General features: G+C 34.2%; 2 protein-coding genes across 4 annotated transcripts; one reads left to right on the forward strand and one right to left on the reverse strand.

Annotated features, from left to right (window-relative positions):
- Positions 1-249: 249 nt before the first annotated feature.
- On the reverse strand, positions 250-4689 carry LOC136230087 (uncharacterized). The gene is made up of 7 exons (XM_066019026.1): positions 4465-4689; positions 4048-4150; positions 3883-3953; positions 1310-1594; positions 1058-1154; positions 663-771; positions 250-546 (listed from the first exon to the last, which is right to left on the reverse strand). Exons 1-7 carry the CDS (start codon positions 4486-4488, stop codon positions 468-470), a joined length of 768 nt encoding a protein of 255 aa, XP_065875098.1. The 5' UTR covers positions 4489-4689; the 3' UTR covers positions 250-467.
- A 17382-nt stretch (positions 4690-22071) lies between these two features.
- Positions 22072-23390, forward strand: LOC136231027 (uncharacterized). 3 transcript variants are annotated; one of them, XM_066020255.1, is made up of 3 exons: positions 22072-22486; positions 22705-22803; positions 22906-23390. In XM_066020255.1, the coding sequence occupies exons 1-3, from the start codon at positions 22157-22159 to the stop codon at positions 22918-22920; spliced, it is 444 nt and encodes a 147-aa protein (XP_065876327.1). In that variant the 5' UTR covers positions 22072-22156; the 3' UTR covers positions 22921-23390. The 3 variants fall into 3 exon arrangements, 1 of the variants encoding a protein (XP_065876327.1); XR_010689640.1 differs by having other exon boundaries at positions 22072-22803; positions 22939-23390; XR_010689639.1 differs by having other exon boundaries at positions 22683-23390.
- The last annotated feature ends 232 nt before the right edge of the window (positions 23391-23622 follow it).

The following is a 23622-nucleotide window of genomic DNA, read 5'->3' on the forward strand; positions in this document are numbered from 1 at the left end:
CTTTATGCATTTTTGCACTTTTCTCTTACTCTTAATATAATATGCAAATTTAATAATATTTTGTAATAAATTTATTTTTAAAATTGAAAATTAAAAAAATGCAAATATTTAAAAATCAATCCAACACATTCCAATTGAGTATTTTACAGATTGAACTCATGAGTTACTTGTTTGATTGTTTTAATGGATTGAATTTGACTATAAATTATTTCATTTCATTGTCCAGCTCCACCTGTGCATCATGATTCATGATCAACTGCATTACCCTTTCCACCTAATATCAGGGAAAGAAAAGAAATTGCCAATTGCAAAAGAGGAGTGGCATTTTCAATCACATGCCCCATAGCGTCAACTGAATATATAAGTTTATGTACAAAGGCGAGGAAAACTAATGTAATGAATTCCAGAGCTAAAAAAAAAAGATTTCAATTTTCAAGAGCAGCTCATAAAGCATGTACCACCGCAACTTAGATATTAACATAACCTTCTGCACTCTGCCTTACTTTGAGGGTCAGATATATCAGAATCAGTGTGCCCAAACTTGACCTGAATCCAAAACATTTTAACATAATAAGTCAATAATAATAAAAGAATTCATGCTAGAACCAAACGAGAAGGGCATTTAGTTGTATCTAAATTTATATTCTGAGTCAAGAACTTACAGGATCGAGAACAGAAGAACAATCTTCCTTGAATCAAATCCCGCTGCACGTTTACATTTTCTCCATCTGTTATTTGGTGTATCATAAACCCTCTCGTTGAAAGACTTCTCTGTTAAATAAAAAAAATATGAAATAACTCTTATCTCAGAAGATTCATTGTAATCTCTCTGCCATAACTTCATTTGAAGACGCTCAAATTTCAGGTAAGAATAAATTTTTTGAAACATGCTGTTGTTGACTGATAATCAGTTGTTCCAGGAGTATGGAAAACTATTAGTATACCAAAGACTGCTAGGATAACAGTGATTCCTTAAATACAGTTTCTCCGCCACATTATTATTAAAACACATTTACATCGGCAATACAGCTGTATGGTACAGTGTCTGCTTATATACCTTTAGAAATCATATTCAGCATACTTGAGCTATGATCTGTCAATAACTGCATCAATTTTCCACATGTTTTTAGGCTTACTTGTCTCTGCAGTGCCCCCTGCAAATAATAAGCACTGATTACAGCAGAAAACAGTTCATGTTTTATAACCACACAAACCATTTTCAGACTATACTTACAGCCTTTTGTTGTTAAATTGATTTGAAATGTGAAAAGCTTTTCAGGGCGGTGCTTTATATGACAAGAGCACTTACCATTGGCAAACCTTCACTTTTTATCCTCCCATTAGTTTTATCATCAGATTTAGGCTTTTCGAAGTTTTCTGCCTCAATATCTATACCCACAATGCACGGTGAATAGGCATCTTGACTTTCCATTTGTAGACCAATGAAGTTCTGGCAATTTAATTGAGAATCGAAACACATCTTTTTTGGTGAAACTGGTAGTTCTACGAAGCTTAAAAAGGCTAGCTGTGATGTACATTTTGAACTGGTTTTGTCTGCCTCAGACAACATTGAAATCCTATATACATCCTGGCCCTGGAGAAAAGTAAAAAGGGAGAAAAATCAGAAGACACTCACTTACTTACATATACAAGTCTCTGTGAACTGAACTAGATGTGCACTTTAGCTTTGTCCAGAGCAAATAACATAAGATAGTTGAGTCAAAACTTCAGAATAATGATTGGAAGTTTTTTTGTTTATAGGGTTCAAGCTTGGGAATAATCACAGAAGTAACCATATGTGAAAATTATCAGAGCAATTCCATATCAATTTGAACTGGCCTTGTATAAAGTCAAGGCATCTCCAACTAAAACGTCAAATGTTTGGAATAGTATTCCAACAAAATATCAGAGCCAATTGTTAACTAGATAACTGCTTATTTGTTTTTGCTGTTTAAAGATCAGGTAGGTTCATTTGTTTATATTATCCATTTATAATTTGATTCCATAAAGTGTACACAAGAATAAGTAGCATGGAGTAAATACCATATTACTCCTAGGACACACGCCTCCACAAACATCTAATCATGTTTACTGTACATATAAAATATGAACTTAGCAAATTTAGCCCAAAGATAAATGCATTACCATGCCAAAAAAATAGATAACTTTTCAATTACCAGTATTGAAACAACTTCCTAAGAAATGAAAATTGAAGACAAGCATGATTGTGGCAACAAAAATGGAAATAGAAACAATACAGTGAGAAAATATGAATAATAGATGGTAATGACACGACACCAAATTTTGTTTATCTATCTACAAGTTAAAAATATAAAAATGCAATGCACGTTATGTATTTATGTAGCACAAACTCTTTTGATATACTAGCATGAAAAGACAAGCAGCAAAATACCCAGAATCAAACAAGATCCAACTGTACAGAAATTAAGTTATTTCAGAATATGAAGGCATAAACAAGAAGTTGTCAAGCCCTTCTACCAGCAACTAGCAGTTGGAAATAGGCCTTCTGAAGAGAGGTATGACTGACTAAAATTCCATCCTTTAAGAAAATGTTCATAGCAAGAATTATAATTCTGCATGTCCATGCAATTTCTATTAATCGAGCCCGGATTCCCTGTATTTCACAGGAATTGACCCCATTCGGGCCAAGGAATTCCTATTTACCTCGCAGGGATGATGCAAGGAAGGAAATCCTCATCCTGCCCCAGCAAGGATCCCAGATCCCCATTTTAGAATCTCATTCTGAATTTTTTTTATAATTTCAAACAAATTATTTGATACAGTAATTTATTTTATAGGACTTCTAATCATAATTTACTTTATCAAAATTTCAATATGTTTGTATTTTATTGTTCAACTTCTAAACATTCTTCTTTACCAAAGTTATAGCATTGTTTACACTAGTGTTCACTGAATGACCAAATAAATTTGATTAGATTCACGCTTATTAAATCTAACTATAGGATGCTTTGAATCTCAATCCTAGAATTCATTTAAGTCTAGATCTAACGGTGACGGCCCAAATTTATTTGGTCATTCAGGGTGCATGTGAACACCACTGACATTATTTATGTAAATTTCAGAATCTATTTGCTGTTCAAAGTACATTTTTTATTCTTTTAGTCTAGATCACAGGTATCTCATTGAGATAATACTAATCAGAAATTAGTCATAGTTAAGGCCAATGGAAATCGAATTGAAATAGCTTCTCACAAATTCAGCTTGTGTTGCCAGAGGTGGGGATTCCCACAGGAACGTGGCAGGGATAACCATGGGGACAGGAACAGTGACAAGTCTGTTCCTGTTGGTGGGTCAGGGCCAGGGACAGAGACCCGCCCTGCCCTGTCCTGCCCTGCCCCATAGATGGGAGCAAAGATAGGGATGCGAAATGCCTCTGACCCGTTGACAACCCAGAAACAGTTCATTCAATAGGAGGTTTTCTCAACAGTGCTGAATACTTGAGTGATTACGACATAGTATGGAGGGCTTCTGACATATCAAATTGATTCCCTTTATGGAGGCTCAGCAATCAGCCTAAATGTAGGTGAGGCGCTTGAAATTATTAATTGCGAAGGGGTTGTTTGAATGAATAAACAGCGACACTGGTCCGCCACCAGAACAAATTGAAAAAATAAAAAAAATAAAAAAAACATTTGGATGCTCATCAAGACCAATTCAAAATTTGAAAACTTCTCACCAGCTCTCAAAGTGTTGGATTAAGATTGAATAAGAAAAAGAAAAGAAAAGAAAAATCCATGCTCCTATATATTTTGGCTCCTTATTGGACCATTTTGACTAATCTTCATGCCCAAAACCAATTAAAAAATTGTCAATACACAAAACATGAAAAGGTGAACTTACATTCGCAGTCTGGAGATCGCAATTTTCCCCCGTTGCAACGGAAGCCTGCTCAAAAAGTATGGGCACATCATCTGAGATTCCACGAAAGGAACTTTCATTAGTTTAACATGTACATAGCTTCAGAATAATTGCATCTATTAGCTGACCTAAGCGGAGCATCATTACCTACACACTGCTGGTTAACCTCATGAAGACTAGGCTTTACTAACTTGAAGTTTGAACCACCAAAACCTAGATCGCAACTCCCATCAACAATCGCATTGATTTCCTGGATACAGAACCAATTTCCTCTACAAGAATTAGAAATCGATGATATCTTTACAAAAGCAGCCCAAAAATATGCATAAACTAAAATGCATTCTTAAAAACACACATCTGAAGTCCACAAAAAAAGAAAAAGAAAACATAGAATCTATTTCCCTCGACAGAAAATGCAGATGAAAAAAAGCAATGAACCCTGTAATTGATAGAAATAAACGGATTACTAAGCTGAAACAAGTCCAATGCAGGTAGAAGTGAGAGCATAATTGAAGGAAAATAGAGAGATAACTGAAACAGTAGATGAAGAAGAAGAGATCTAACCTGATAACCGGAATTAGCCGCCATTGCAATGTGGAAAAGGCAGAGTGAGATAATACTACGGAAAATGCATGAGTGTGAGTAAAGATAGAAGCAAAAAGGTTTACAAGTAGAAGGAAAGAAGAGAAATCAGAAATTGGAGTGAGTGAGAGTGAGAGAGATAAGAGAGAGGAGGGACGTGGAGGATGAGAAGGAAGCTTAACATCGGAGCGGAGGGTTTATGTGGCGCGATTTGTCAGAGAAAGACCCTGATCACGACATTACTGATAAGGACAAATGTTTTGTCCATTTTAATTACCAATTTACCTCCTTCATCTTCTCATTTACTTATCCTCAATTAAACTTTTTTAAAAAAAAAAACAAACATATTTATCATGAATTCTTCGAGGGTGTGCATCAGTCTAAGAATCCAAATACCGGAATTATTGAAATAATTCATATTGATATCGAATTGAATAACATGTAAAATCAAAATACAACCGAACGAAAATATTCAATTTGATTCGGTTTTAAATCCAACAAACCGAATTTAGTTAAAAAAATAAAAAACAAATATATATTCAGTTTTTAATCTTTATCAAATATATAATTGAAACGCTTACTAATAAAAATTGATATATCAAATAAGTACGATCAGGACCGATCCAGAGCATAGGTTAGGAGTAGACATGTCCATGGGCCGGGCTAGGCCGGGCTCGGGCCGGGCCAGTCGGGTCTTTAAGTAAAAATGCTCAGCCCAAGCCCAGCCCAGCCCACAATTAATTTAGGCGGGCTCGGTCCGGGATGGGCTCGGGCTTAAAAATCAAATCCCGAGCCCAACCCATATAAGCCCACCTAAATATATATATATAATTGTTAATTATAAAAAAATAAATATTATACTTAAAAATAAATATTTAATATATAAATAAATATTTATTAATTAATATTAATAAGCAGGCCGGGCTGGGCCGGCCCGTGTTATTTTTATTAATCCCAAGCCCGCCCAAAAAATAGGCGGGTTTTGGCGGGCCTGGGCCGGACTGGGCCGATAAACAATTTTTATTGTCCAAGCCCCGGTCCAAGGGACACGGGCCTGGGCGGGCCGGACGGGTACCCGGGCCCGTGGACAGGTCTAGTTAGGAGTGTGTCCGTCTAGGTCTAGGACCAAAACTAAAAAGGAACTAATTTTTTTAAGGTTCCTTCTATACTTACTTTGTTTTTTATAAAGTAGATTTTACTTTGTTTTTTCTACCTTTAGACGAGTTTATTTTGTCAAATTTCATCATTATCCAATAGTAGAAAAAATAAAGTAATATTTACTTTGTAAAAAACAAAATAAACATAATCTAACCTTTTTTTAAATATTATATATATAATATTTTTTTATTATAAATATAATTATAATATCAATTAAAATTTAAAATATGACTAAATAATATGATATTTTAAGTTTAAAATAGATACGAATTCTATTTTAAATTATTAAATAAAACCTTTTTTTATTACGGTCTCTTATTTCTTGTTTTGTCCAAAATCTATTAAATGTCAGTATGTTAATCTCTTTATACCTTGATGTTTTATATTTGATAAATTGATAAACTATGTGTTAATTTTGGTTAGAAATGACTTTAATTGTTGTATTTATTAAATGTTAAAGTAAAATTGCGTTGGAAGCAAAATTGGGTCACTGCCAAAATTCTTAAACTATTTGGTATACTTTTTTATATATATCGAATCTCATGTTATAAGATTTGTACATACTTGTATGTCGCAAATATGTGTGATAAAATATTTGAGAAATCTTAGTAATTAAAAGTATTATTAATGGCTGAATCATGTTGGACCGACAACCAATCTGTAATATACATAAGAAATATATTATTTTATTTTAATATAAAAGGTTCCAAAAAAATTGTAAGTTATATATTATTGTACAAGGATTAGATCTTAATCAAATATGTATATAGGACTCCTGTAAAGGAGAGTGTGGATCTACTCTACTACACAAATGGGATCATAATGTATTTTTAAAGTAAAATATTTGTTTATAACTCCTCCCTTCGTAGGGACAAAACAAATTATTATTAAGCTATAAAGATTTAGGTTAAATAATTTATTATACTAATAGGCTTTCATATTAGCAATATATATATATATATATATATTACAAGGTATTTAAGCTTTTATTTTCGTTAACAATTTAGTCACGCGAGTTAAAAGTCATTCAAGAATTTGTTAGTCAAAATTATTCAATAGTCATAGATAGCTTTGATTAATAAGTTTTTGAATGGCTTTTAACAGGATAGACTAAATTATTGAAGGAAATAAAATTTAGCAAATTGCAATGTATTTTTTGTTAATATAACTGAATGATTATTCTGGAAAGATATTTGGATAGGTAAGAAGCCTCTATTGGAGGTTTGTACTTCTTTGTCCTCGTTGGACATTCAGGACTGAAGAATTGCTGATGTGGTGGATTCTGAGGGTGAGGGTGAGTGGATTTGGGATAAATTTGATTCCTACCTCAGTCTGGAATCGCTCCTTATAATTAGAGGTGTTCATATTAGTAATCAAATTGAAGACAAGGATAGTTACTGTTAGGCGCTGACTAATAATGGGGCCTATTCGTGTAAATCTGCTTTTCAGGCGTTCTATCAGGGTTTGGATTCCTCATCCCCTGGGGTGTGGAAGACGATTTGGGCCTTAAAAGTACCTTACCGTATTAGGAGCTTCCTGTGGCTTGGGGCTAGGAATAGGTTGCTTACTAATTCGGATATAAAAAGGAGGCATCTGGTGGATTCTGGAGCCTGTGGCAGATGCTGAGGGTATGAGGAGACTTTGTGCCATGCTCTGAGGGATTGTGAGAAAAGTAAAGAGATTTGGAGGAGAATTCTCCCTAGGGATGTGCTTTCTTCCTTTTTAGCCCATTCTGAGAATGATTGGTTTATAGATGGAATTAAAGGGATTCTTCTGCCTGATGGGAATCAGGGTGTTCTTCTTTTTGTGGTGGTTTGCTATCAGATTTGGAGATGGAGAAATGAGGAGATTTTTGGAGGAGGAGTGGTTTCTCAGCCTAATGTCCTAGAGTTCTTTTCTAAAAAAGATTAGTACCTTGGTTGAGAGTTTTGTTGAAGACCCCTTGGCTAGGGCTGTTCAGAGGAAGGAGGTCAATCTTTTAAGCTGGTGTAGGCCGAGTGAAGGTGTGGTTAAGCTCAACACTGATGGTTCTTGTCTAAGAGACGGGAGAATTACCGCAGGAGGGGTCCTTAGAGACGATGGTGGCAGGTGGGTTTCTGACTTCTCTCAGAATTTGGGTATTGGGTCTTCCTTTTCTGCAGAGCTTTGGGGGATTTTCTCTGGCCTGAAGCTTGCTAAGGATCTAGGGGTGAAGAAGCTTCTTGTTGAGTCAGATAACCAAGAATCGATTAAAATGATTTCTGAGGGCAATGTTATCTGCCTGAATAGCCTGAACATAATTAAAGGCATTAGAAGGATTGGATCCTCCTTTGAGTCTATTAGTTTTGCTCATATTTATAGGGAGCAGAACCGCGTAGCGGACCGTCTTGCGATGGAAGGGCATTCTAGAATGTTGGGTCTATCTACTTTTTCTTCTCCTCCGGTCTTCATCTCTTCTATGATCTTGGAGAATATGGTGGGGGTCAGTTTTCCTAGGCTGATCCCGGGTTGAGCGGTTTTTTTATTTGTTTTTTTCTTTTCCTTTCCTACCAAAAAAAAATTACTCTAAAAATCATTCAATTTTATTTCATTCTACTCTCATGGTAATAGTTTAAATCATATTCATTCCTTAATTCTTAAATCACATTACAAATGTATCGGGATTATCACATACATAATCCGAATACGTAAACCGGTTTACGATTACGAGTTGCTTTTTGTAGCGTCGAATCTGTTGATGTTGGTTGTAATGAAATAACGAACATTGATTGTGTATCACCAGTCATGAATTAACTACTAAGACACACTGAAAGGAGATGTAATGATCCACAAACTAAGAATGAGTGAACTAAACAAGAGGATAGGAGACGACAAGGAAAGGAGAGAGTGATAGCTTTTCTAATTCGCATTAATTAGGTTTTCTATATATGCTATGGTAGGTTAAGAGTTAGAGTTTCTTAATCATGCTTATATACTTAAAAATTGGATTAACATAACCTAGTTATCCTAACACGATCCATCTCTGCCATGGGTAGCCTTTAGCCCACTAGTACAAAAATCATCTTTAGCGATAATTTTTTTTGCTTATGTGTGTCGGTTCTTAAACCGACGCTAATAACAAGCGACGCTAAAGCTTGGTGTTGAACCGACCCCAATGATATTGTCTTTAGCGTCGGTTATAACCAACCCCAATGATCTTTATGGGTCATTGGGTTTAAGAAAACTGATCTCATATTTTGATCATTAGGGTCGGTTGTTAGTAAATAAATGATCCCAATATCTTGTAATTACGGTCGGTTATTAGCAAACAACTGATCTCATAAAAGGCATATTTTGATTGGTTTGATTGAATAAATGCATGCTTGGTTGAGTCGAGTCTTGATCTATGTATTTTTTGTGTTTCAAGATGTTTTTGATTCATTAAAACTCATCCCGAGGCTGTTGGAAAAATTTTCCATTGTTTTAGCGATTTAACGTGCGGATTAAGGGTTTGTTTGTACTGTTTCCCTAATTTCTAGCCATCAAAACCCAAAACCGACCATGTTGTCCTAAAATGTGAACACTAACAAGTGCACTAAGTACAAGTAATATAATGATAAGTAGATATCGTCTCCACGAGGATAGAACACGTGAATATAATTACTTAAAAGGATGAGCACAGACAGATTTAAAAGTATCTGATCACTTAAATTGAGTTGGCATTTTGACAAAATAAAAAGGTAAAGCAAGTTAAAAGAAGGTTGTTTTCAGATTTGGGAAGAACATGCATACAACATGCACAGAAATGATACTGAACAGACACATCGCTCCTTGTTCATTAAGTAGAAACAACTTTGGCTTAAGGTATCTTTCACGAAAATCGGTTAAGTCAGGTGTCTCTTGTTCTCGACGTTCTTTAAAAACAATTAAAATAAGTCTCCTTGAGATTAATATATCTCTAAGCATTAAGAACATGAAATCATTTAATTAAACAATTAAAACCCTTAACATATAATTAATTATGTCTCTGTTTCATAATTATATGTGTTTAGTGAAAGTTCAGTTTCACAAAGAGAGTCTCCTCGTAATTGCTCCACTAATAAATAGGTTAGCTACTCCTATTTAACGTTAATTACTCACTGAACAGCCAAGCTAAATGTACTTAACGAATTTAGAGGGAAGTAAACCTGTCTTTTTACCTGTTCCTGTACAGCTGCATACATGTTAAATTACACACTCATAATTGAATAAGGCAAGATAAAATAATAACGAAGAAACCAACAATGCATTCAAAATACTAGAGACAAAATTACAAACTAGAGGTTCAGATCTAAAAATCCGAATGATCAAAACACAAAATTGTTGGTCCCTTAGTTATGTGAGAATTAGTTCCAGATGGGGAGGGGGTTAATGGAACTATTAAGGATTTAAAAGTTTTTGTACGTTCTCAAACGTTTCTCACAAAGCACAGCACATATCAGAGTGCAAATGTTAGAGTCCATAGACAAGTTTAGTTAACTTGTAACTAAGATTGCTTCTGTCCTTGATTCGGAGAACAACACTTAGAGGGCTTCTGAATCTTGCACGTTAGAGATAACACTCTGGTTGGATTAGCAGTTTCAAAATAATGAGCAAGCAAATATACAAAGTAAGAGTCAGAAAATGATACTCAACAGATTTATCCTAGTTCAGCCTCCTGCCTACATCTAGTCCTAGAAATTCGTCTTCCAAGCTTTAATCCACTACTGAGCTCTTTTTTGGTAGAGCACAAACCCTTACAATAGTTGTTGAGCCAATTACAGAGTACCTTCCTCTATAATTCTACACTCCGACTAACTATCTACCTCTATTTGCTAAATACTGAATAAACAGAGATTTTCGAACTATTCTAGAGAATTGATGATTTTTGTTCTAATCTAAGAACGCATTGAATGATCTCAAATAAAAGATTACACAAGAAATATGAAAGTGTTTGTGTAAAGCAGTTCTTGCTTCTTGCTTTTTGAAACTTTAAGAGATAGTCACTTAGAGTTTTTTGCTTGAAGATCGTTCTTTCTCTCGTATGTCTGTGTGTCATCAAGGTTGCAAGTGAGAGGCTATTTATAGTTGACACTTGAGGAAGAAGTTATTTCAAATTTCAAAATAACTATTGAGAGGGAAAGTGTGCAGCTGTCATTTTCACTTTCCAGAGGCCAGAGCCTACAGCCACTCATCTTATTTCTTGTGTCCGTTGGTTTGTCTGTTGCGCTATCGATCAGAGTTGGTCGGAGTCTGTCTTTCTTGTCTAACCAAATCAGGCAAAGTTATCAGGTTGACTAGGGGACATGCCGTCTGTGGTTATGAAGCTTTCCTTATCAAGTATGGGCAATTGACAGTAGTGTGCAGGTCAACTCTGTCTCTGTTGATCGTCTGTTGATCTTGTCAAGCGTGGCTTGATTCTTATCTTCCGGAACACTTTTGATTTAGAGTTGGTCAAGAGAACTTTTGGATCCTTCTATGATTAGACTTAAGCTTTTTGATTCGCAAGCCTTCTCGGTGATGGGCTTCATTTAAGCCTTAAGGCCCAAATCAACATCTTTGAACTTTTACTTAAAATTAACCAAACACTTCAACAAATACATTAGTATAAATAAATCATTTTTATCTTTTTATATGTTATTAATTATGGAGATATAACATTTTTGTCATAATCAAAATCTATATGGAAATTGTGTTTCAACAAAATTGAGGGCTCCTTAAATAGCCCGAAAATATACTGCAAATCATTGTTCAAGATAAAATAAATATGAAAGATATGGTATGGCAGATTGTTCTGACAATTAGGAACAGTCTGCCACACAGTAGACAGCCCATACGACATCATCTCTTTAGGGAGGAGTGGTTGTTCTATCTCAACATTTAATTTCTTCAAGAAAGGTCTTCAATATTCTTGGTTATGAGTGATTACAAAATTTTGGGTACATGTTGCACCCAGCTAGAGTTTCTCATTCTCGCCATTGTTCTTCTTTTTCAACTATCCTTTTGTCACACCCGACCCTAAACGACATCGGGTATGAACGAAAAATAGGACAACGATCTTCTAAGAGTCTAAAAGCCAAACTTATTTTCTAATAGATAAAAATTTATTTAGACTACCTAAGTTTTATTAATTATTTGTCTTGGACTTGATAATTCTATCAAGTTTCCTATATATCCCGAATATCTTTTAATCTTTAAATCGGGAATCAAAGTCACGTAGTTCTACCCATTTTAGGTAGTTCTCTCAATTTATTGATACGTTAATGCAATTAATAGACTTCACTTTATTGCTATACAGTTTCGTTTTATCGCTACTACTATTCACAATATATTTAGTATCCCGATCTACGATTTCGACTCGTCATTTTTAACCTGTTAAAAACTTAATTTAATTTCCTAATAACTTAACTTAATTTCAAAATAGATCAAAAACACTTATTCAAACCATCGTAAATTTATTTATTATTTATTTAATATATATTTTTTTATAAGACTTAACCCAAACTTTTAATTTACACCTAAAGACATTAAATTGAACCCTATAATATATTTAAATTCATAAATAATTGACACTATCTATTTCAAAAAATAAAATTTTAGACACGGACGTGACACCTTTCCTACTTGCTCACCATGTGGATTCTACTGCCGAACAGGTAGTGACTGTCTTATGAGCAGTCTATACAAAAAGTGCATATTATTAGAACGATATGTTGTATTATTGTTTTCTTTATGATCAAAATTGCTGAAAATAATATACACATTTTGTACTTATCAAAATATCCCCAAAACAATGTGTTGCTTGTCCTTAATCGTAGTTTCTTTAGAGATGCCAGTTGCTAACATTTATCACAGACTTGCATGCAGGTTATACCAACTTAAAGATACTTGCAAGAGCGGGAGAAAACATTTAATCAAAGGGGTTGTTTATTTCCAACTATCGATGTCACACCCTTACTTCTTTTTCCTTCTTTTTCATTGATCCTGAATTTCGGCCATGTTTAAGTTTCATAGCCTCAATCATAGAGTTCAATGTGAGGGAGTGTTTAAAGTGTTTTGAGGTTCTTTTGTTGTTGTCACTCATGCAACCAATTCAAGAACATATATGGACACTGGACTTGCAAATTGGTCTGTTCGTTGACCGTTATTCAGATAAAAATTAAGGTCATCATTGGGACATTGATCAGGTTGTAACGGGGTTAGGGTGGTTGGGTGTGGAGTGAAAGGTTGTTTAGGTTAGAGAGGATTGCCAAGCTTGTGAAAATAGATAAACTGTTAAGATGATAATGGTTACACCAGATGTGATAATGATTATGTAGGGTCCACACCATACGTTCCGGTATACGAGACGTCTTGAAATTTGGTCTGACTTAGGATTTTTAGGGTCTCTGATCACGTTGGTGTGGTTGGTTTGCCCATACGACGAATAAAGATAAGAGTTTACACATCACAACCCTTCTAGTGACAGTGGTACATATTAAAAAACAGTACCAAAATGGGTAATTCGAAAAACAGTCTCGAATCACAATTCTAGTATCATTTACATTGAAATGAGACGAGTCCTGAAAATAATTTTGATGCACAGAAAAATCAAAAATAATTTTCTAATCACTAACATGCATAAAAAATTGATGTTCTCATTCAAAACATATAAAAAGGGACAAAACACACAACTTAAGGCTCTAATACCAACATGAGGATTATCAAGTACATAATTTGAATATGTAAACGAGTTCACAGGCTGCCTCTTGCAACACAGAATCCATTGATGTTGGTTGCAACGGAAGAATGAACCTTGATTACATATCATCAATTACACTAAGATAATCTTATAGGAGATACAATGATTCATGAACTAAGAACGAGTGGATAGGCCAGAGAATGAGAGGGGCGGTGACGATGACGGTGGAACAAGAGGATGAGAGGGAGAGAGCTTTCCAATTCACAATAATTAGGTTTATTTTATTATGTTACGTTAGATTAAGGGTTAGAGTTTCTTAAGTATACTTGTACACTTAAGCACATCGGTTAACCTAGCCCATTTATCCTAATGCGCTCCATCTCCATTATGGGCGGACTATTTGGCCCACGACAACTACAAAATGTTTATAAAGGATCGAGAAAATGATATTATTAAAAAAATTCAAAATAAATTAATATTGGATAAATTACATGCATGACCACTGGATTTTACCCATTTTCACATTATGGTTAGTGATCAAAACATAATATAAAATTCACCAAACTTTACATTTTCTAATATTATGACTATTAAACTTCAATTAACGCTTCAAAATTACCGTTGACGACCGCAAAATGGAAACGTCTGACAAATAAAGTTGTTTGGAACCATATTTACCATGGAACCATGTTTTTTCTTTTCCAAAATCACAATTTCCAGAGCTTTCTCTTTCTAAACATTCACCTTCTCTCTCACAACATCTAAATGGTCTTAAAAAGAAAAGGCTGAAGAACTAAGTTGATTAGAATATTAATAATTCTAAGATTTTTTTTTGAGGTTCTCAATGATCATTTTAACGTGTTAATTGAAATTTAGTGGCCATAAAGTAGAGTAGGGATGCAAGTGGGGCGGGGATTTCTCATCCCGGTCGGTGACCCGCCCTCGATGGGGACGGGGAATCACCGATAAGAATCTCATGGGACGGGGATGCGGATAATTTTATCCCCCATACAGGGATGGGGCGGGGATGGGGAATGGTATCCGCGCCCCGTGGGGATCCCCGACCCCACCCCGTTAACCCCCGATGGGGAATCCCCGATGGATCCCCAATTATTCCCCATTATAATTAAAATTGTATTTTAAATATTATAATTTATAACATTAAACTTAAATTAAATAGACTTATTTTCAAATAAAATATTAATCAAGGATTAAATGGATATTTTTTCTTCCTTAAACTAAATGTAAGGCTCCCGTATCTCTTCCATTCTTTTAGTTTTAGTATATATTGATTTTTTTTAAATATAAATAGTGATTCCCCGTAGGGATGGGGATATGGAATAGAGAAAAAGTATTTTTAAGCGGGGATGGGGATCCCTGCGGGGACGGGGATGAGGGAAAAATCTGCTCCCGTTTCTCGCGGGGATGCGGATGAGGAATTCCCCGACTAGTCGGGAACGGGGATGGGAAATGCATTTCCCGTCCTGTTCCGCTCCGTTTGCATCTCTAAAGTAGAATGACTTTATGTTACGTTTGAAATTTAGTGACTATAATATTAATTGAGGTAAAGTTTACTAATATTTGGTGTACTCTACTCAATTATATATATATATATATATATATATATATAGCTAAGCTTTTTTATTATTATTTATGGAAAATCAATAGCTAGCTTAGTGTATATATATATATATATATATATATATATAGCTAAGCTTTGTTTATTATTATTTATGGAAAATCAATAGCTAGCTAAGCTGAGGTTGATATAATATGAAAATTAGACCTAGTAAAGGAGAATAAAATAATTAACAAAATGCAAGCCTAGACATAATTTAAAAAAAAAAATTGGAGTATAATGTCTAAAAGATTTGGGTTCCCCCATAGAGATTCTGACAACTGCAAGTAATGGGTTAAAGGGACAAAGATATTAATATTGCATTGTGATGTGGGCAGCTAGTAGTTATATATATTACCAAATATGAATATGTACAGTTGCAATGTAATGAAGCAACTCTATATAATAGTGTGGTGGTCACCATCTTCTATAATTACTTTCCCAAAAATTACTATTGTTCCTTCAATAATTAATCAGATCAACTCTATTGGGAAGTCTTCACTTAAAGAAATATGAGAGTGAGATCATAAATCAAGTGATTTACTAAACCCAGCCCTAATTTTACACTTCTAGCCCCGTGAATAGACCGAAATACCTTTTGCACTAAATTTCAAAAAACTCAAAACCTCTCAAAAAGCCGAAACGATTTTTGCTCAAATCCGGACAAATTAGTGAGCCGAATCATGGATGGTGATAGAAACCGTAAAGGAAACTCTAAAATGGTACGATTTACCGCTTTATTTCATTGATTTATGGATCGTTTTGGATCTGTTGTGATGTTTAAAAATTTCGGCCGGAATCGCAGTCGGGCGTATGAACATCACGCCCGATCTGCGGTTCGGGCGTATGAGTATCACACCCGACCAGTGGTTCGGGCGTGATAGCCACATGCCCGAACTAATGGTAGGGCGTGATGCTCATACGCCCTAACCACTGATAGGGCGTGATGTGCATACGCCCGACCAATGGTTCGGGCGTGATACTCATACGCCCCTTTTTTAATAAAAATTAATATTTTTTAAAATTTTAGTAAATTTAGTGTAATTTTAGTTTAATTATAGTAAACATTTTAGTAATTTAGTGTAATTTTAGTATAATTTAGTATAAATTGAGAATAACTATATTATAATTTTATTAGTTTAGTAGTATTTTAGCATAATTTTATAAATTTAGTATAATTTACTATCGGCTACCCACCGATCTGACGAGGATGTTCCACGCATTAAGAGGGAGATGGATGAGTTTATGGATGCGTGGCGTCGGGCGAGCTGATTTTTTGTTGTACACATTCATACATTTAAACACTTTTTGTTGTAGATATTAAATTTACTCTATTACGTTTATAAATGTTTATGTTTATTAATGTTTATTTTAATTTTTATGTTTTTAAATTTTTTTTGTTAAGTACATTTATGTAGTTACGGGCTTAACGGACTATTTACGGGTTTAACGGCCTATTTACGGGATACATAAGCTATTATTTTTGCTCTCTCGATACACGGGCGTGTGAAGATCACGCCTTCCCGTGTGGTCGGGCGTGATAGCCATACGCCTCACCGTGTGGTCGGACGTGATAGTTCCACGTCCGACCACACGGTGAGGCGTAGGGCTATCACGCCCGACCACACGGGAAGGCGTGATCTTTATACGCCCCACCATGAGGTGAGGCGTGATGTCCATACGCCCGTGCATCGAGAGAGAAAAAAATAGCTTTTTCCACCCCAAAACCTATGAAAGGGTAATTTCGTCCTTCCACGGGGCTAGGGGTGGGAAATTGGGGCTGGATTTAACAACACCCATCCGCCTCATAATACAAATGTTATGCTATATAATAATGTATTAAAGAGAAAATTGGATACCATCGAAATACAAGAAAATGGTTCTTGAAATTGAAATTGGCAGATACTACGAGTTTAACATAAATTGAAATATCAATTCACTTTTAAAATTTGTATATTTAATAAATTAGGTCTTCACGAGTGTGATGCGCATCCTGCAGGCATCTAGAACATTCTTTTTCTGATTTTTGTGGATTTGGGCTTCCTGAAATGACTCATCTTTAAGAGTTGGTTTTGTTTTTTTTGGTGTTTTTTCTAGGTCAGCTCATCCATTGTAACAAAAAAAAAAGTTCAAATTTGAAATTTTTTTAGATATTGAAAATTGATAGTATTTAGGCTAATTTGTAAAATATTATCAACTCACTGTTTGTTTCTGCTTTTTGTTAATACATATACTTTGATTTTGGGTAAAGTGAGTATGCCTACCAATTTTAGGGGTCATTCTAATTCTTAATGCTCGGAATACAAATTATCCGCTTTACTTAAGCTGAAATTTAATTATGAAATCTGGATGGTTTGAGATATAATGCTAATGTGGCATGATCTGAACGGTCCCGAAATGGTTTGATTCGGGGCCTTTCTAAAATTTTCCTTTATGTTGCCCTTTAAGTTGTTTCCTCTTTATATTAAAATATACATGATAACATGCAAATATTATTCGTTGAGCTTACGCATGTGGCTGGATCGGATAGTCTAGACTAGATATTGATGGATTCTAATAAGAGATTGGGCAAGTGATGCGGTTGAAGAGCAACCTTGTAAGTTTATAAAAAGATTGATGCAATGACAAATTAGTAAAATTTGACAATTTTAAGGCCTTCAATAACTCAATTTATTGTTTTGGCGTTAGTTTTCGTACTTTCCTTTTTTTCTTTCTTTTTCATTTTAGGATTCGGTTTTCAGTTTCTATTTGAAATTCTGCTTTAGGGTTTTGCCTATTTAAAGGCTTTGTTTTTGTTGTAAGGAGAAACTTTTGATATTATTAATAGAACAATTTTCCATTGTTGATAGGAAATCGTGCATAATTCAATTATTAGTAACGAGTTGTTTTATTCTAATGCGTCAGTTTGGTATCAGAGGCTAATCAACATATTCACCATGCCGCCACCACGAAGAGATAAACGTGTAGATGATGTTTATGGCCATGAGGATCTGTAGAGCATCGAGTAGAAGGTTAAACAAGTGATATATCAACGAATGGACACAATCATGGATCAAATGATGGAGGATTTATTTGCGACTCATGAATGAAGGAATCCTAATCCTAGAAGGAACCATAATCATGTAAGGAACCCTAATAATGAGAGAAGAAGAATCTTTGTCGGAGACTATGATGATATTATAACTAGTGATGATGCTTCTGAGGTGGTGTTTTAGAATGAAGGCATCTCCGGTGGCAATGTATAGATTCTCATTCCATTGATCTACCTTGAGTTCCATTTTGGTGAGAATCTCATGATAGATCCCTCTTTCGCGGGCAAGTACAAACGATATGGTGTCCGATAGAAAAAATGATGAAATTCTGCCTATTAAGATGATTGTTTGCTTCCCTTGCCTCCCCCAACTCTGCTCTAACAACCACCATTTCTGTTGCATGCTCGACTTTAAAGATGTCCATCGACTCTTGGACCGAATCTATATTGTAGAGGAGATATTGGTTATTTCAACCATGAACTTCTATTGTTCTAGATCTACAGAGCCCTAACAGGCTTTCATTTGTTAGTTAAACTTCAGAGTGATCTGATAGGCTCTAGCGGGTTGTAATTTGCATCCACTAGGGCTCTGTTCCTTAATGGTTGAGCTAATGTGGAAGAAATGTGAGAGGATGGTACAAAGTTGTTGAATTGAGTCATAACATAAATCTTCTAGATCCACGTTCATTAGACCAATTTGATGCTATATATTTCAAGCTGAGTTTGACGAGACTCTTTAATGTTTGAAATAAGACAAAAATAAGTGTCAATGAGGGATTAATTACTCCGCTCCAATGTTGATAGAGATAAGGTGCAAAAATACTCTAACGTTTACAGTCAGGAGCAATTTTACCTCTAAAGTCTAAAATGGTGCGATTTTACCCCTAATTTTGGCAGCAAAGAGCAATTTTATCATTTGACAAGTTGGGTCAATTTAAGAAACAATTCATCAAAATGTATGAATCTTGTTATTTATATTCATATGTGCATTACTTTATCACACATTAGTAACAAATAACAAGCATATGATTAGATGTGAAAAAAATTTAATAAATAATATATTATCTTTTGTATGAGTTGGATAAAAAAATCATATATTTCACCAAATTTATAAATATTAAATCATAAAAAATATGAATTTTTTAGAACCAACAGATATGTAATTGGTGTAAAAGAAAAAAAATTTGTGTTTTATAATAATATCTGAAATTGACCCAACTTGTCAATGTTAAGGGTAAAATTGCTCTTTATGGCCAACTTTAGGACTAAAATTGCATAATTTTAAACGTTAAGAGTAAAATTGCTTCTGGTTATAAACGTTAGAGTCTTTTTTACGCTTTATCCATGTTGGTATTTCCTCTGTTAGAATGTTGGAATAAGATAATAAAATGTTAAAGCATGTACATTATATATAAATTTAAACTCAAGAATTTGCAGATCGTTTTCAAAACGAGCCAATCTCAGGTCGAGCATGTGTTTAGTTCTTTTGATCGAGTTCAAGCCAAATCTAAATTTTAAGCTCGACTTCACCCATTTTCGAGATGAGCTAGACTCGGTTTTGGTTCAAATCATTAACACCCCTTAGATCATCTTCAAGGGCACTCTAAATTTAAAGTGCACTTGGTTTTTCCAATTCCAATAGAGATGGAAAACCTTTCGGCATCTTTACGGCAAGGTGTGTGGCACTCTATTTAGAGTGCCGGCAAAGATGCCGCTAGGCAAAAGAAGTTGTTTTTTAAAATAAAAAACTTAAGATTGAAACTATATTATTTATTTTTTCTAACTTAATGTTTAGGTTTTTTTAAAATATATATATGTTTAATTTTAGTGTTATTTAAAATTTTATATGTATTTTTATTTATTGTTAAAAATTATAATGATATTTATGTTATTATTATGTGTTGTAAAAAAATATATTATTATGTGAAAAGTTAATATAATAATAATAAAATATTGTTTGTTAAAGGGAAGACGAGTTTTGATAATATAAATAGAAAAAATTGTTAAAAAAGTTAGAAATAAAATAAAGAAAAATAAAAATAAAAATAAGGTAAGTAAAATAGAAGGTATTGAGATGGCCGCAGTATTAAAAAAACCGGGGAAGAAAAAAACAAAGAATGAAGTTAGAAGTCACGGGCGTTTGATACTTGTGTTGTTAGGTCCGTGACATGACCTGACAGAGACTGAATGAGCTCATCTCCTTGTGTTTTTCTTCTCTCCTCTCACGGATTTTAACAAAACTAAGTTTTGTCTTCTTCTTTTTAGCCCTATTTCAAAACAACCAACGCATGGGCTTCTTCACTTTTTTTATAATCAATCATGCTTTGTTTTTTATTAGCAATTAGTGTCTATCATTCAGCTTTTGTTAAATGACCCCTTATTTTACAAACAATTTCATGATTTTCAATTGTTTCTTGACGGTCCTACAACCTGGACATGTATCTAAAAGAAAGAATCCTTTTTATTTTATACCTTCATTTTCTTCTCTTCTTTCCTTGCAATTTCATAGAGATTAATTTCTTTTATTTTAATAGTCAAAACTGAAAGCTATTCAGATGCATTTTACCTTATTTGTAAAACAGTTTGATCAATAAATTGTATATTGATTTCAATAATCTTTTTAAATAGACTTTCCATGATAAGGATACAACACAAACTATTTTGAATTATAAAACTCCCTTAAAGTATAACTTACAAGGTTAATAAGGGAAATATGACTAAGAATAATATTAATAATAAATAATAATAATCATTGTTTGACTAATAACCGCAATACGTCTCCCCAAATTAAAAGTGGTTGAACGTTTAACTTGTCACGAAGAGTAACAAATCGAGCTTTGGACAGTAGTTTGCTCTGAACATCCCCAGTTTGATCATTTGAGGAAATGTATTGAACTTGCAATTCTTTCTTTACAACTTTCTCTGTACCAAAATGAAAATCAATTTCCAAATGTTTTGAACGATCATGAAAAATCGGGTTGATATTTAGATATGTGGCTCCTAAGTTATCACACAATATAATCGAGAATCGAGCCAAACCCAATTTCGCTTAGAAGCATGCGCAATCACAATTATTTTTTTATCAATATTAACCATTTGGTCATTTTGTCTGTTTTCTTTTAGATTTTTAACCGAACATATCTTAACTTTCAGGACAACCATAGTAAAATGACCATATTAATCTGATATTTTCTTGCTATTTATTTATGGCAAATATAATGGTTAAAAGTCTAAAAATAGACAGAATAACCAAAGGGTTAACAATGACAAATAAAAGATAGAGACTTTATAATGTGTTTTTCAAAATAGGAGGACTAAACATTGTGTTAGATAAAAAAAATAGAGGATCAATAAATTATTTACTCTATATATAAAAGGATAAAGTTGTCCAAATTAGTGTTTTTATATTTTCCCGTATTAGAGTTATCAAACAAATTGATAATATTTAGCACTTAATTTTTAATATAAACCAAACAGTTTGACAGTTTAACATTTTCAGCTTTTATAATGTTCAACACTTAAAATTCAGTACTTAATTTTTCAGCATTTGATTTTCAGTTTTATCAAACAGCACCTAAAAAAGCGACATCGTTAGAGGGAAGGAGGAAGATGAGTCTCTCTCTCTCTCATGGATTGGAGTTTCTCCATATTAGATTATGGAGTGTGTCTATCTATTTATAGCCACATCTTAACCTAGTAATATGTTCAATTTATATCCAGCTCATTCCCACTACGAGCGGATTATATTTGATCCATATCAAATATTTTCAACGTGTACATTTACATTTAGGAAATTAAAGTAACTTCATTTTCTTAAAGATTGTATTAAATCATCTTCATCTTTATCTTCATTTCTCTTAAAGATTCTCATTTTGATAAATACGATTTTTCTTAAAAATTTGATATAATAAAATAATATTATATTATTATCTTTTTACTTTTATGTTTTAATATAAGTATTATATATTTTGTTATATAAATATTATTATTTGGAAGAAAAAAAAAAGGAAAATCGTAAAACATTATAGCAACATTTAAAAAAGAGAAAAAAAGTAAAGAAAATAACAAAAATAATAAAATGGGTGGGAAATGGTGCTAGTTAATAGTAGCAGAATCAGGCTTTAATTGTGAAGCAACTGTGGAGAATTATTGATCAACCATTGTCCTCAGGTCTTGTAAATATTTGAAGGGTTTTAATTGGTGGGAAGTGATGGATAGAGCATCTGATAGTTTTGTTTGGAGGAGTTTGATTAGTGTTCGGTCGATTCTGTTACATGGTAGCTTATGGAGGGTGGGAGATGGTTCTAATATTAAAATTCTATTGGATATATGGGTTCTTTCTCTCCCCTGTGGATGCCCTCTTGTGCTCAAATGTGAACCTCCTACTGCTTATGTTAGCTCTTTGATCATTGTTGATATAGGGCTTTGGAATTCGGTTGTGGTTAAGGCATGTTGTTTTGACGAGGATGCAGAGGCTATTCTGAACCTTCCATTGAAAGCCAATGCGACAGATAGATTTTTTGGTCGTTATCTCGTGATGGTTAGTATGAAGTTAAATCGGTTTATCTTGTTGCGCTTGAATGAAATGCTGTGGTTAATGATGTTCCAGAGGCTTTGTTTGGTCCTAGACGGCTTTAGAAGCATTTGTGGAATCTTAGGTTGACCCTGAAAGTGATGCATTTTTTATGGGCTTGTTGTAAATTCTATTTGCCTTGTGCTGATATTTTAATTCGCAGGAATATACCGGCTGTTTTGCAGTGTCCATTATGTGGAAGTGACAAGATCTCGCTCATTCATTTTCTGAAATTTTGTGCCCGGTCGAGGTTGAGATGGAAATGTGCTGGTTTGTCTCTGAAGGTATATGATTTGTCTGTTAATTGCTATTTTGTCTGGTATACCGAGTGATGAATTCTTGGTATTTTGTTCGTGTTTATGGATGTTGTGGTTTGATCATAATAGGGTGAGTCATGGTGAGCTAAGTCTTGATGATAGGACTTTTATGGTGGGTGTTTATAATGCTGTCAATATTTCGTCTTGCCATCCGGTTTCTGCTGCTGTTAGTTCTGGAGATTGCAGATGGTGCTGCCCGATTTTGGTTTTGTTAAGCTGAATTGCAATGCTGCTTTTGCGATTTCGAATAGATTTGGTGCTACGGGTTTTATTGCTCGTGACTTAAATGGTGAGGTTGTGATGAGTGGTGCGTGCTCTTTGGGTCGGTGTTGGTCAGTTCTTCATGCGGAGTTGTTGGCTATTTTGAATGGTTTGATTTTTGCCAAACAATATGGTGTGGAGAAAGTGATGGTGCTGTTGGATTGTAAATTTGCTGTTCATGCAATTCTTGTGGATAGGGATTTGAGTTATGTTGATGTGATAATCAAATCAATTCGTGAGGTGGCTGGGTCTTATGTTGACGTGTGCTTCATCTATGAGGGACGTTTGCGGAATGCCGCGACTTATGAGCTTGCAAAATGAGGATCTAGTTTAACTGGACCTCAAATATTAGTTTCGGATTTTCCTTCTTTTTGTATTGATTCTGATCGTATCCGTTAATATAAGCTGATATTTTCCTTAAAGAAAAGGGTAAATTCTAAAAAAAAACCTGTGGTTTGATGTTGTTCCAAAAAAACCCCTGTGGTTTGTTTTTACAAAAAAAAAAAGGTCCGTGGTTTCGCCGTT

The sequence above is a fragment of the Euphorbia lathyris genome, chromosome 5, assembly GCF_963576675.1.
Source record: "Euphorbia lathyris chromosome 5, ddEupLath1.1, whole genome shotgun sequence".
NCBI lineage: Eukaryota > Viridiplantae > Streptophyta > Magnoliopsida > Malpighiales > Euphorbiaceae > Euphorbia > Euphorbia lathyris.

Excerpts from the sequence above, each read along its gene's own strand:
- LOC136230087 (XM_066019026.1), bottom strand. The coding sequence starts at position 4,488 with ATGGCGGCTAATTCCGGTTATCAG. Across the intron at positions 1,595-3,882 it reads GCGATCTCCAGACTGCGAAT|GGCCAGGATGTATATAGGAT; the intron begins GTAAGTTCACCT and ends ACTTTTCTCCAG. Across the intron at positions 1,155-1,309 it reads AAAGTGAAGGTTTGCCAATG|GGGGCACTGCAGAGACAAGT; the intron begins GTAAGTGCTCTT and ends TATTATTTGCAG.
- LOC136231027 (XM_066020255.1), top strand. The coding sequence starts at position 22,157 with ATGGATAGAGCATCTGATAGTTTTGTTTGGAGGAGTTTGATTAGTGTT. Across the intron at positions 22,487-22,704 it reads TTGGTCGTTATCTCGTGATG|TGTCCATTATGTGGAAGTGA; the intron begins GTTAGTATGAAG and ends GCTGTTTTGCAG.